The sequence below is a fragment of the Mytilus edulis genome, chromosome 1 (genome assembly GCF_963676685.1).
Source record: "Mytilus edulis chromosome 1, xbMytEdul2.2, whole genome shotgun sequence".
NCBI classification, from domain to species: domain Eukaryota; kingdom Metazoa; phylum Mollusca; class Bivalvia; order Mytilida; family Mytilidae; genus Mytilus; species Mytilus edulis.
In genome coordinates, this window is record NC_092344.1 from 44,776,477 (window position 1) to 44,791,667 (window position 15,191).

The 15,191-nt window shown below is 31.4% G+C and overlaps 1 protein-coding gene across 3 annotated transcripts in view; it reads left to right on the forward strand.

Annotated features, from left to right (window-relative positions):
- The window catches only part of LOC139512731 (plexin-A4-like), a 57,736-nt gene that overhangs the window by 35,546 nt on the left and 6,999 nt on the right, over window positions 1-15,191 (forward strand). For 2 of the 3 annotated variants that reach the window (XM_071300605.1, XM_071300614.1), the window contains 12 exons: window positions 1,811-1,907; window positions 3,045-3,305; window positions 4,653-4,820; window positions 5,231-5,474; window positions 6,293-6,414; window positions 6,774-6,907; window positions 7,416-7,475; window positions 7,920-7,994; window positions 8,097-8,163; window positions 8,454-8,606; window positions 9,309-9,456; window positions 10,478-10,639. In XM_071300605.1, the coding sequence (XP_071156706.1) occupies window positions 1,811-1,907; window positions 3,045-3,305; window positions 4,653-4,820; window positions 5,231-5,474; window positions 6,293-6,414; window positions 6,774-6,907; window positions 7,416-7,475; window positions 7,920-7,994; window positions 8,097-8,163; window positions 8,454-8,606; window positions 9,309-9,456; window positions 10,478-10,639 (1,691 nt within the window). Of the gene's footprint in view, window positions 1-362; window positions 537-1,810; window positions 1,908-3,044; window positions 3,306-4,652; window positions 4,821-5,230; window positions 5,475-6,292; window positions 6,415-6,773; window positions 6,908-7,415; window positions 7,476-7,919; window positions 7,995-8,096; window positions 8,164-8,453; window positions 8,607-9,308; window positions 9,457-10,477; window positions 10,640-15,191 lie in introns of all 3 variants that reach the window. The other variant, XM_071300600.1, reaches the window with a different exon arrangement.

The window sequence follows — 15,191 nt, forward strand, 5'->3', positions numbered from 1 at the left end:
AGATATAACTGGTACTAGAGATGTTAATGAAATTCGCCAGCAAATGTTAACTAGAAAGACTTATTTAAAGTATGAATTACAAATCCTGAAATGTAAGAAAAAAGGTTTTTAAAAATGAAAACAAATGAAAACTCTAGTTCTTCTAAAAAGAAAGGAAATAAAATCCTTGTAAAATCACATTCAAAGTTGAAGTTATAAAATAGATGGCTAAATATTCCCTCCGAACCAAGAAATAAATATCTATTACCAGGGTAAATTAATGTAAATAGTGACGCGTGTTAAATATTTAACTTAAAGAAGCAGTGGATTTAGAAGTTAACAAACTTCACAAAGTTTGAATTTTTTTTCTTATTTATTTAAAGTAAAAATAAAGCACAAATCAAATGTCGACTGCCACCTGGTAAATTGGGTAAAGCTAAAATTTCTGTCAAAATTGATGGCAATGAGATCCGGCAAGATATAGTTGACAACACAAGTTTAAAATATGTAGCAGATCCAGAAATCACAAAGATACAACCATTAAAAAGTTTTCAAAGGTGAGCAAAAGTAATGAAGTCATTTAAAAAATAGGGATTGCCATACCTTAGTTAGTCAGATGCGTTGTGACTTTCAAATTGCATCGAACATGAGAAAATTCCATATTTACCAGTACCTCTCAAATCTACACAAACTATATAAGTATACAGTGCAATGTTCAATAGGAAAGTTATTCTATTCAATAGACAGAATAGTTTTATAACAACAAAATAACCACTAAAAAAGGCTTGATACTGTCTGAGATTATTATGTTGACTTACTTAGAAATCTTTTTACCTAAAAAACTTACTAAGAAATCTTTTTACCTAAAAAAAAGTTTATCGCCATCACAATTTAATGTATAATTTCGCCATTTAGCCATTAACTCCAAACATATTTTTGTTTTATTTTCTGCTTAGTTTTGACGTATTTAGTGACCAGTCTCCTTTTCTTGACATTGCAGATATTGCATTGAAAATAGAGCTGATGTGGTTTTTTAATATTTATAAAATGAAAAAAAAACCAAGGTCATTAAGGTGGCTCGGGCCTATTCGAAATTTCTATCAGAAGTGCCGTACCTTTTGTTATTTTATTCTTTACAGAAAGTTAATCAAAAAGGTAGAAAAAATAGGGGGTCACGGACCATTTAAGCTCCAAATTTTACTTTTAAATAGGTATGTAAAAGGGACCAGCTTTCAATGAAATAATAGGAAAAATAAAGGTGTTGACATATTTTTATCGGAATATCAAAAAAACGTTTTATGACACTTGGTCCAAAATTGTAATATAAAAAGCTGAAATATAGCTTCAAAGAATGAGCAAATAGAAAACATAGGTCACCGATAAGGAAAAAAATCTTTGCCTTAAAACCCAACTTTTGGCGGGGAAATGGTGAAAATGAGGGAAATGTCATTTTGAGCCTTTCAAAGATACACATAATAGCGATAATATTCTTTAAGTGACATAACTCCAATGATTTTATATTTCTAATCAATCAAAATATTAAAAAAATAATATCGAATTTACAATACATACTTTTCGTGTGCATTGAAATTCATGCGTGAAATTATACGCAGTCGAATAGTCCCGATCCACCTTGATAGATGATTGAATTATAATACAAGTTTTGAAATAAGGAGCAAGTTGTGAGTAGAATAAGTGAGATGTTTGATTATTCATAGAGGGTTATTTCTCAACCCAATCATTGTATTTTGAATTAAAAATGGATGAATTGTATGAGGAATCAACATTTTTTACCCTTTGTGTAATGACTTATTTTCATGCATACTTTAAGTGGAGGAAGAAGAATAACAGTTATGGGAACCAATATTAACATTATTGATCAACCCCAAATGTTCATCTGGATAAATTCTGTCATGTCAAACCTTACGGTAAGTCATACTAAGATCCCAAGGAAATTGTTTTATTTTTGTTATTCTTTTATTATTCTATAGAAGAAATGAAGTTTTGTATAACTTAAGACTGAGGTAATTTCTTGAAGTATACCAGCTGTTAAAACACATTTTTAATGGATTGTTAACAAGTAAGGTTGTGGATGGAAAATATATTGTATTGTAACATTTGTTCATCCTCTTCCGAGTGTCCATTAATTATTCATTCGTCCAGGAATTCATAAGCAGAACTCTTACACTTTACACCATCATAGATTGCATGCAATATAGTTATTGATTATATACCATACAATTAATGTTTTCATTAACTGACTGGTTGTTATTTTATGTTCAGTTGAACATCTTATTTCACCCCTAGTTTTTCGTGTGGTTCGTGTTGCTTATTCTCTAGTTTTCTTGTTGTGTCATGTGTACTATTGTTTGTTTGTGTGTTTGTCCTTTTCATTTTTCGCCATGACATTTTCAGTTTATTTTCGATTTATGAGTTTGACTGTACCTCAGGTATCTTTCCTCCCTCTTTTATAAAGATGAGCATGAATCAAATATGATTGGTAACATATTTGAATCCGGCAAATGAACCTTTTTGTCAATACTTGTTATAAGTAAGTATACGACTCTAAAACATTTCATTTATCAATACTCCATCTTTTTTTCAAATCGGATAGTCTTTAAAAAAAAACCCCATGATATATAATCTTATCATCTGCGTCTTCGTAAGTGGAGAAATGTCTAGTTACTTATCGACTCCATCAGGCAGTAAGTGAGTTTCATCTGGCAGTCAATTTGATATAAAACTTTCGTCAAAGCTTTTCTCCTTTTTTAATTAAAGTGAAAGATTTCATATTTGGTGTGCAGCTTGATAATGATCAGTTATAGTGAGTGCGCCATTTTCACATCTGCCGTATAGCCACTTCCTGCCGATAGTTTGAAAATTTACAACACTCATTGTACAAAGAAAAGTTTCATCAGACTTTTCTTGTCTATAATTGAAGTGAATCATTTTAATATTTGGTCTCTGACTTATCACTTCTATTCCGGTATACACGTTACCCCAATCGATTGATTTTCATAGGTAAATGCAAATTTGCTAAGAAATATTTTATTATGGTATTTCAGAACTGTCAGGTCAAAAATGAAACATTTATGTTTTGTCCATCACCCAAACTCGTGACAAGATTCAGACGCCTGAAACGATCCACAGTAAAGATGACAGCAGGAATAGGATTTATAATGGATAATGCAGTTAATGTCCAAAATTTGACTGGCATCAATAGTCAATTACTGTACTTCCCAGATCCGTTAGTGTACAAGTTTGAACCAGACAAGGAAGACAATGACAATGTGAAACTCTTCAAATCAGAAATTGTAATCATATATGTAAGTTGTATACTTGAAAGAATCCAGATATCAAAAGCGGAATAACGTCGAGCCATATTCTGACCCTAAAAATTAAAAAGTGTGAAATTTTGAACATTAAAAATAGAATTATGTTATTGTGTTTTGGTAAAGAAATATTGTATTGCTACATTTTTAGGTTTCATAACGAGTAAGAATGGGGTATCGCATTATATCAGTGAGTTATTTAATTTTAATATAATAATTGAACGGCGAGTTTTTTTTAACAATTTTAATTTGATAACCAGATTTAATAACAAGCGATTTCTAATTGTAACAAGTTCTACAACCTATTTCTTTGATGGTCAAAACTCTCATTCTGTCAAATTAAACATTCCGCAAAATGTTGATATAATCTTTTGCACATTCCAGTATGACTTCAAATGTTCTTTTCCTATGTTACACGCGACAAGCCAATCAATTTAAAGCAGATGTTCGTATCTCTTTTTCGTATCACACTTCCTGCAGTGTGATACGAAAAGTATCTTTTAATGCAAGAAAAAGATAACAGACCACAACCATAAGAACATTTTATTTTATCAGCAATTTCTACATTTTCCATACGATTTTGCTGCTTTAGATATTTTTCAGATCATAAACTGTACTTGATCCTCGAAAATATAAGATATCTTTTTCTAGATCATGAACATGACTGGATCCTCGAAAATATTAGACGCCTCGCGCCCATGTTCATCCTCCGCAAATGATCAATAAAATGCACGCGACTTCGTTCATGCAACAGAATAACTTCACAATTAGTAGTACACATTTACATAGTTTTACTAACAGCTTATTTTATTAACATTATGAACAACAAAAACACATACTGTTAATACTAATTACCGATAAAAAAACCCAACAACATTCTATATTTTAAAACTGAATTTATCAACTCGAATACCAGATCACATATTAAATCGCCTTTCCGGCTCGCATAATATTCCTGCTGAAAACGCCTGAATGAAAATACCACTTTTCTAAATTTATGATAACAATCAGAATACAAAAGTAATTTGAAGTCTGGTCTTCCTAAAAATATAATTGACTGTATACAGTGCAATTCATAGATATAAGAAGATGTTGTATGAGATTATTCTCTATCCAAGTCACAATATTTAAAAGTAAACTATGATAGGTAAAAGTACGGTTTCTAACACGCAGTCTTGGTTCGTACCGAACAGCAAGCTATAAAGTCCCCCCCCCCAAAAAAAAAACCATTCAAACGGGAATATTCGACTTTGTTGGCTGATCATATTGGCTTGTATCACCCTCATACGTGCAAACAGGCAGCGTGTTTAGTAATTGATGATTTGATATGTTTAATGTTAGGGAAAAAATTTAATGGTGGCAGCTCAAAGAAGAGATATACAAGTTGCCATTGGAAATGACAATTGCAATGTAACACATTTATCTGAAGATCAGATTATATGTAAACCTCCAACATCACAGCCGGATACAACATCTGGACATAGCAGGAATGATATACCTGCAGTTGTGGTAAGTTACCTTTACAGCCTGAAATATATATTCTTTTAAATGTCAAAATGTGAACTAGTCAAGAATCATATGATGGACCAGATAGACCTTTGTAAAATCTTTTTGTTTGGTTTAAAAATTGTGGAAGATGCAAAGAGAAGAACCATAAGTTAATAAAGTTAACTAATCCAAGGATTAAAAAAAATGAAGAAGAAACAAACCAATGCATTAGTTCATGAACGTGTATACAAAATGTGTGTTAGTGTAACTTCATCTACAATGTTAGGAGTTATACATAAAAGTCGACAACACAAAAATTAATATGGTGTAATAACTATTTCATTGAGGCAGATATATACGGCGCAACACAATACTTTATATATCATAAAATACATATAGATATTTATTAGATTATAAAATTATTGTATTAGGTCCATATTGGGAATACAAAATACTTTGTTGGTTACTTGGAATATGAATCGGCCAAGGAATTGGGTATACCGCGTGGTTATATTATTGGTGGAATGGCTGGTGTTGGTCTGTTTATCCTCATTACAATCATTGTATGTTCCTGTATATATAAACGCCAGAAAAATAAATCCAAGCGAGATATTTACAAAATGAGGTATCATCTAGATAACATGGAAAGTAATGTCATGATTGAGAATATTGAAGGTAAATAGAGACATAAAAAGTGAAATAACATAAATACAGAACTACGAGGAAAATTCAAAACGGAAAGTTCCGAATCAAATGGCTAAATCAAAATCTCAAACACACCAAACAAATGGATGAAATCTCTCATATTCCTGACTTGGAACAGGCATTTTCTAATGTAGAAAATAGTGGAATAACCCTGGTTTTGAAGCTAGCTAAAACTCTCACTTGTATGACAGTTGCATAAAACTCCATTATATTTAAAATGAAATATGTATTGTCTATATGCTGTAAACAGAACCCAAAGTTATGTTAATTTGTAACTAAGTGTACTCCAATTTTCTGAAATATAAGTGCATTGCAGACAGTACCCCAATATTGCGTATAGTTTTTAAGATTTCTTACAATGACACGAATTTAACAGACGTCTTAATGATTGTGCAGTGTGTTATACTGTACGTCTAGTCAGCGGACTTCACATAAAATAGGTTAACACAATTTTATTTTCATTTAAACCTTCTGAAAAAATAGATTTTTTTTGCAGTAGAAAATTTTCCAATGCAAACACAAAATGTATTTTTTCAATAAAAAAGTGGATTGAAAGAAATGAACAAAAATAAATGAATAGTTGTTTATGCTTGTGAAATTGAATTTACAGTAATGACAATGAAATTGCTTAATAGACTACAATATTTTCTATAATAACCATGATATATATACATTGACCAAACAACTTAATAAATTAAAAAATATATATATCAAAAGTATATGTTTCTTTATGTCATTGAATTTCATGTACATGCTTTTATTTTCTCCCTCTTTTGAATTACAAACAGATATGTCAGACCTGACTGCAGAGATAGGAGATGGAAAGAAACCTCTCTACAAATATGACGAATATACATTTAAAATACTTTTCCCTCATATGCTTGATCATGTTATACTTCAGCCCCCAATTGTAAGTTTTTGATTGTGTTGTTCTAAATTCGCTTACAATTTGAAGATTACATCCCTTGTATTAAATAATGAACTACATATATAAGTGATTGTTTCATTATTCGCAAATATATGTTTTGTTCGAGATTATTATTTATCTTTTAAGATTCATAAAAGTATCATATTAGTTTTACATTGTGAAAAATGTGAGTTATGTTCAACAAAACTTTATCAATTTCAATCATTTAAGAATTTGAAAATGTATACTATATTGAATGATGTTTTGATTTATTTACATCCTACTGGTAATGAATTTCATATGCATTTTAAAACAAACATAAGTGTTGTCAGCTTTAGTCTCTTTTACCATTTTGTATTTAGGAAAAGTATGGAACAAATGATAGACAGCAAGATATAGCAATTTGTCATTTTAAACAGCTCTTACAACATAAACAGTTCTTATTAAAGTTCATACGCACATTAGAAAGACAAAACAGTTTTGGAATCCGAGATAAGTAAGTATTTGTCCAATAATATATTCTAGTAAGAGAAATAATAAAATCTTTTTAAGGTATAACATATATTATGCTAGAGTTATAATCCAGATGATATAATTCTACATGTCTTTTGGTAATTTGTGGCATTAGGTTCATGACTGATTGATTCGTACAATACAAAAATTGTTATTTATCTTCATAGATACTTGTCTGCCAAATTATTACTTTTAGTTTGAAATAGACAAATGTTACATAATATTACTATGTTTGATCAGTATTTCTTTTTTTTTATATACTAAATATAAAAAAGAAGATGTGGTATGATTGCCAAAGAGACAACTCTCAAGAAGAGACCAAATGACACAGTAATTAACAACTGTAGGTCACCGTACGGCCTTCAACAATTAATCAAGCCTATACCACATAGTCAGCTATTAAAGGCCCCGAAAGGAAATAAAATATGGATAAACTCAAGACATCAAAATGAAGAAACCTTAACTTATTTTCTCTCCTTTTTTATTTCCAGATCAAATGTGGCTTCTTTGTTGATAATATTGTATCAGAATAATTTGGAATATATCACTGAGTAAGTTTACATTTTGCTCATCAATTGAATGAATATGCATATCTATCTTATACCTATTTAGATAATAGTAATAACATTAGAATAACCTACATTTTGTTAATGTTCCTTGGAATACACTACATTTTATTAACATTACTAGAAATAAATTATACACAGGTTTTCGTTTTTGTATCCTTTGATTTGATCATTAAACAAACATGGTCGCTGTTACTAATAGCAGAACAGATGGTGAAAATGTAAATCACAAATATTGAATTTTCATGGTTAAATTAAAAGTTTGATTGATGAAGGGAAGAATTGTTTTCTCTAATAAGTGCTGTCTATTTTTTGCAATGAATATTTGTTGCAATTATTTCTTAGTTAACACAAATCATGTGATTTGTATAGTATTTAGTATTTACTAGTAGTAAGTTTTAAGAAAATTGTATTGATTTGAATTTGTAGAATTATCAAGTCATTATTAAAAGAGTTGGTAGAAAAGTCAGTGGAAGGAAAACATCCAAAACTGATGCTGCTGAGGTAATTATTGATACTTGACATAATAAAAAAAAAGTTTTGCTAGTAGTGGACAATATACTGAAAATATTTCAGATTCCTTAATATTTATTCATTGTATTTTAGGACAGAATCAGTGGTAGAAAAATTGCTGGCTAATTGGTTAGCTCTTTGTATGTATACACAATTAAAGGTATGCGTATATTTTTAGTTAGTAAATATTTTTTATTTATATGTTTTTCATTGAAATAAATAAAATTGTACCCTAATATAGGCATAAGCAATGTAAAAATCAAATTACTACATTCCTACAATATACGATTAATATATAAATTAACTATTAACTCAGTTTGAAGATTCTGTTTCTAGATTTAGATTTAGATTCAAGACCATTGTTTTACAAGTTTATCTTGGTCATCTAATTGAAAATTATGATTTATACATATATCATCTTTATTGATCATATATGATCTTAATTATCAGGAGTCGGCTGGTTCCTCTTTGTATGTTTTGTACAAAGCATTAAAATTTCAAGTAATGAAAGGTCCAGTAGATGCTGTCACTGGTGAAGCGATGTATTCTTTGTCTGAAGACAGGTTACTAAGGAAAGAATACATCCCGGAAATTGTTACCATAGTAAGTATTGCAGTAGCTGAAGAAATTGAATAGTGTACACTATTTATTCGCTATAATCAAAAGAATTTTCCGTTTGAATGTTGTTTTATTTTGCTGTACCCTTTTTATGTGTTGAAGCTGTGATATAATCGTATCATAATTGGTTGCTGTAGTTCTTGTTTATTATTGAAACGTAATTAATTCACATATCAATTGAGACGAGTTGCAAGCAAGACGTTGATGTTTTTATTCACCTACAATAATTGTATTATGTGTTGCTGCCTGCACATCCATTCAGTTATCTGTCCATTCTACAAGGTTAATAAAATGTTGGTATAAGGTAGTTCACACTGATGTGGCATGGTGGCTACAAGAACTTGAAACTTAAACATAAACAGGATGTGATAGTACAAGTAGGACATGTTGTCGAGAGAAGCCTATTCCTTGTGCAATTCAAACGATTAACAGAACTAACTGCAGAAGCGGATTAAAAGGGGGCCAAGAGAACCCGAGCCCACACCTTTGTGGGAAAAAATGGCTGATTGTCAAGGGAATTGGTGAACCATGACGGGAGCGGGCCCCTCTTAGGCAGTCAGTAGACCTCCTCTTGTGAAAATGTCTTAATTCACCACTGAATTGCAATCGGAAAAATATGTTTTGCAACAATGTAATAGTTAGCTAATAAGCATAGTAATTATTAGAAAACAATGTTTTTACTTGTAGACATTAAATGTAGAATTTGAAGGAAAAAAATACAAATGTCGCTGTCTAGACTGTGATACCATTACTCAGGCGAAAGAGAAAATGTTGTATGTAATATACCGTAACATTCCGTACTCTACCAGACCAGCAGGGGAAGATTTGGATCTGGGTTAGGCATACTTAATGTTATTTTATAAACTGGAAAGGTATAAGTTTTGGAGGTAAAGATACCATGAAATACAATCAACAACCTTTGCGACTGACTTGTTATCTATATCTTCCAAAGTCGATCACTAGCGTTGCTGGCAAAACAGTGCTATGAAATGAACATGTCATGCAATTCAAATATTGGCATTAAAGGGACAACATGAGTTCCCCTGTATATTTCAATTACCGTACCTGTCAAGAAAACACTTTTTGTTTTATTACAACTTGCATAAGTAACATATGGTTAATGAATCTGTTATAGAATAGTTCACAACAATCATGAACAAAGAAGGATAACTTCAACTCTGAATATTGACTAGCCTAGCAAAATACAATTCAATGTTTTTATTATTTAAAAATTCACAAAATTGCCAAATGAAAGCAATATTTACCCTACAGTTCTCTCTAGCACTTTGATTAGTTTTGTCATCAGTAAAAATTATAATTTCTTATGTTACATAATTGATATTTGCAAACAGTCCTGTGATATCGTTTTACAATATATATAGTGTCCTATGTGTTGTTTGAAGTAGACATGAATATATGGTTTCAATTAAAATAACACACACAAATGCTTTATTCCACAACTCATTGGCAACACACACTTAAAGATAATCAAGTAAGGTTCAGAAACAAAACAGATATTGACAATTTCACTATCAAGAATTTGATTTTAAAACATCATTGAAAAACTGATAAAGACAAAAACGTTACAAATGATATAACCTAAATTTCAATGATGTGCATTGGTATCCAATCAAATTTATATAAATAAGAAATAATATAATAGTGTTCCATTTTCACAACAATAAACAAGCTGGTCGACTTGTATGACATTTATGCAATTGTCTTTTATCATTGGTATCAATGAATTTTTAGATTGATAAGATAAAAACAAAACATAACTTTTTTTAACCATGTTCATTTTTAGATCGAGTCAATGAAAACAAAACATTACTTTATTGCTCCATGTAAATTTTTAGATTTGGTAAGGGAAAGCAAGACATTAGAAGATGAAGACAATATGAAGTGGGTGGATAATGGTTGGAGACTGAATATGCTAAAAGATTATAAACTTCAAAACGGTGCCGACGTGGTGCTTTCACAATATCAGAAGTGCCGACCTTTGCCTAGACCTCCTAATAGTAAGATATTGTGTTTTCAAAAGAACTTGATGATTGTTTGCATCATCGACCTTTGTCTGGTGTGAATAGTTCTTTCATTGACAAATATATTTCAATTAAAGTGCGAATAATCTAAGATTGTAACTTTTTGGAATTTTGGATCCTCAATGCTCTTCAACTTTGTACTTATGTGGCTTTATAAATATTTTGATATGAGCGTCACAGATGAGTCTTATGTAGACGAAATGCGCGTCTGGCGTACTAAATTATAATCCTGGTACCTTTGATAACTATTGTATTAACAGCAACAAATTAAATTGTGTTTTGAAAATACACATATATTATATTATAACTAGGGAACAGAAGAAGGCATGGTGCAGATATAGTACTGCAACCAGAGGTCATTTTTTAAAACTTTAATGGTCCGGAAGAACACACACCTAAATTATATATCGATGGAAAGAGGAAAATGTGTACAATAAGAAAAGTTGGGTCGTAAAAATCCAGAGTGGTCACAATTTTGTGAAATTGAGGTCAAAGCTCAGACCTAAAAATATCAATATTTCAACCACAAGAACAAAAAGGAGAAATATTCTGATATTTATTCAATAGAATGCTACAAAAACGATTCAATCATAAGCATGTGCTATAAACGATGATAAAACGACAAATTTGACTACTTATATGAAGAGCTGCCATTACAAAATGGCGTTGATTTGGAACCTTCTGATTTTTTTCCATTTAAGACATAGCAAAAGAAGAAGTGGCCTTGACCTTTTCACATCCATAAACTTTCAAATTGTGTATAGTATTTCACTATAGTATATTACAGAATTATTTTCTAAAGTATAAAACACCAGTTTATCAAATTATTTCAATATTTTTTCTATCTTTGAAATTCAAGCGCTGAAACAGTGTTTTTAATTTTGCATCTTAAAGGTTGTGTATTTTGTGAAAATTAGTGTCTAGTTATAGATAAATACATATTGTGTATTGCAAAGTCTGGACAGAGCAGGTATAACACAAAATATACTATAGTCACCCGAGGCGAATGCGAGGTTTAAAAAAAATTGAGTGTTAAACAAAGTCAGTTTGGTGCATGAACATTTTTTTAGTGGGATAATCCTGGTAAAAAAGTTAACTCATTAATTTTTTAAGGGAAGGATGAAAAATTATACAATGCAATGCCAATTTTCTAATGTTGTAATTAAAAATCAGTCATGATCCTTATATAACTTTTACAAGCAACACACAATAGCTCAAGTATTCATAAAATAGGGACATGAATCAATCTCTTAATCGTCATATGCGGATTCAGTACGCGTATTAGCATTACAAGACACTTCCCTTTGTTTATAAGAACAAGTTCGGCGCAGGACAGAGTTTGTTCAAAGCAAACACATTTTTTTTTTAGTACAAATGCTATCTGGAGCGTAAATACCGTCATGATTTGGTCAAACTCGTCAGATATAGTCTTACCTTTGCATAGGAAACACAAAAGAAATGTGAGTACAAAGTTTCGATCAATGGTTGTTCGTGACCCATATTTCAATATGCATATGCATGATGTATCTGAACTGCCAATCCCAAATGTAATGGGGCGAATGTTGCTACAGAAACGATTGATTTTGTAATATTCATACATTTACGAATTTTTGTTATCTTTAGGGAAAATATACGGTTCAGAAGCGCCTTTGTGTTATTTTTCATCGATTAACTTTCAAATGAACTTTTGAGCCTAGGCTCCGTGTTGAAGACCGGACCGTGACCTATAATGGTTTACTTTTATAAATTATGACTTGGATGGTGTGTTGTATTATTGGCACTCATACCACTACTTCCTATATCTATTAACAAGCTATGCGGGCATCATTTCCATAGAAATACCAAAACGAGGACATAGCTCATAAGAGCACTGGTGGCAGGATGAAGTAATTGTTCTTCTTTTAATGTATCCTTGATATTTTTAGACACATCTTGGTGTAATTCTGAAAATCTTAATATAGACTTCAATTTTCCTGCACCAGATATGGCATCCCCTAAATTGAGTTCAGAGCTAAACTCTATAATTCACATCCCTTGGCCCCACTGTGTCTGAATTGTAAGGTGTCACAATATCTAGTTAGTTCTGGAGTTTGGCAGTTTGGTAAGCATCAGAGACAATCTTGGGTAAAATTGATCGGTATATATAGAGGATGTGCTACATGAAAAAGGCTTTTTCTTATGGAAGAACAAATCACATCACTAACAATCGTTATTAATGAACTGACAGCAAGTTCAAATTCTAATTTTTCAGTGACTGTTTTACTTAATTGCACAGGTGTTGACTTCAATAAGTACTTGGTTATGCATGGATAAATGATTACTCACATTAATAAGCACAACTTAAAAGACTGTCAACACGTTTAGAGGACTCAGTTTTGCGTAGTTTTCTGGGTTTTTTTAAAGGTTTTTCTTTTACACAAAACCCTGTTTTCATGATATCCAAACTACAAGGAAGAAACTGAGCGCGAGATCGTATAAAAGTGTCAGGTTGTGAGGATACATGTCGATCAATTTGATCACATATATGGATTTCTGTTGTTTCTAATTTAAAGTTCCCCAAAGGTGACTGGGGAAACGAAATATGGTCACTTGGTCTTCCCCCGACCGGCAGTAAAACGAAGTTTGGCGTCCGTTTAGCTGTGCGGGATGTATCAAGTTCGCAGTCACGTCCGGTCAGAATGGGGACGTTTAATTTGGCTTTAGATGAATTTGGCTATTTATTTTAGGTTTTTTTTGACATAAAGCTCTTCAATGATTTTCGGTACTTTCGGATTTTAAATGTTTGGCTTTGAGCGTTCCTGATGAAGGTAAATCCAGAAAAGCGCTTCGGACGCAATAAATTATAAAACATGTTGTTTTCCATTTTTTACATCACTGGGTCGATACCTCTGCTGGTGGACTATCAGTCCCCGAGGGTATCATCAGCTCAGTAGTCAGTGCTTCGGTACTGACATGATTTTACAAACTTTACTAAAATTGTCTGTTTATAAATTTTGAAATTATTATGAAACTAAGGTTTCAACTCCCTCAGGCAAAGTTGGCTTTAGATGAATTTGGCTATTTATTTTAGTTTTTTTTGACATAAAGCTCTTCAATGATTTTCGGTACTTTTACATCTTCGGATTTTAAATGTTTGGCTTTGAGCGTTCCTGATGAAGGTAAATCCAGAAAAGCGCTTCGGACGCAATAAATTATAAAACGTGTTGTTTTCAATTTTTTAATCCGATGACTCGTGTAATAGAGGGAGTGTCACGTTCTTTGCACGTTAAAAACCTTTGCATCAACTCTTTCAGGGGTCCGTAGGTGGCATGTTGCAATGGAAAATTTCTGTCCCAATCCAATATCCCATCATTTTCCAGTCGCAGTCTAAATTTTCCCGATCATCATCCCGAATGGCCTCTATTATGACAAAACCTACCTATTGTTTTTATTGTTAGCTTGTTCTCGTCCTGGACATGCATGAAATATTTGCCACTGGACTTTAAGCAACTAACAATCAATCAATCAATCTAATTTAAAGACGCACCAATTTCGCCTTCTGGTGCAAGTCTCATAACATCACTGATGATTCGACCACGGAAAGCAGAATATCAAGAGAAGTTGGTTTTAGCATCACCTTTCTCTGTCACACATCAAATCTCTGCGAAACTTCAATAGTACTTTTCCCCCGACCACTTGCATGCATATTAATTGCTCTGAGGTTAAACATTGACGTACAATGTATTTTCACACAATGTCAACTATAGTCATTATCCGAAAAAAACCTCTTATCCGAAGGATTTGGTTAACTTTTATATAAAGTCAAAATTTTATTAACAAAAATATAACTTATTTACAGAAAATACACGAAAGAACTACTATATATATTCAAATCACTCAAAAATAGATTAACTTCTCCTACAAAATCTACATAATCACATCGAAACTATCAAATTGATTGTGAATGAAAAAATAAATGATGGAGCTGATTGACGGATAGGAAATTTCCGTAATTAAAAAAGGTAAAAATGATGTTTTTATTTTTGAGATTTTGACAAAATTGTTTGGAATTTGCCCAACAAAATTTGAATGCAGTATCGCAATAATATGTTTTGTCCTCTCAAATGTCAAATACTGTTTTTGAATCATATGTTTTCTCGTTTTCAAAGAAAAACGCGTTAAATATTTATCTAAAAAAACAGCCAACTTTAAGTTTGAAAGTTTTACCTGGAGATGGTATTATATTTATGTCTTCATCATTCCGATGATCCTTGATGATATGTGCATAGAAAATATTTACGAAAATAGCGGAAAATTTAACCAAAAAATATATTTTTGGATTTTAAGGTAACTACCCAAAACCGTAAATCGAGTGGTACCCCAATTAAAGGAATAAAATACAAAAATGTGACCATAGAAACTTTTTACGACCCGACGAAAATTAAAAGATAGATATTATTCTATCATTTAAAACAATTTGCAGCCGTGTGTTATTCCGGACCATTAAACTCGTTAACTAAGCGTCTTTTTCGATGTCAGTTGCAGTGCT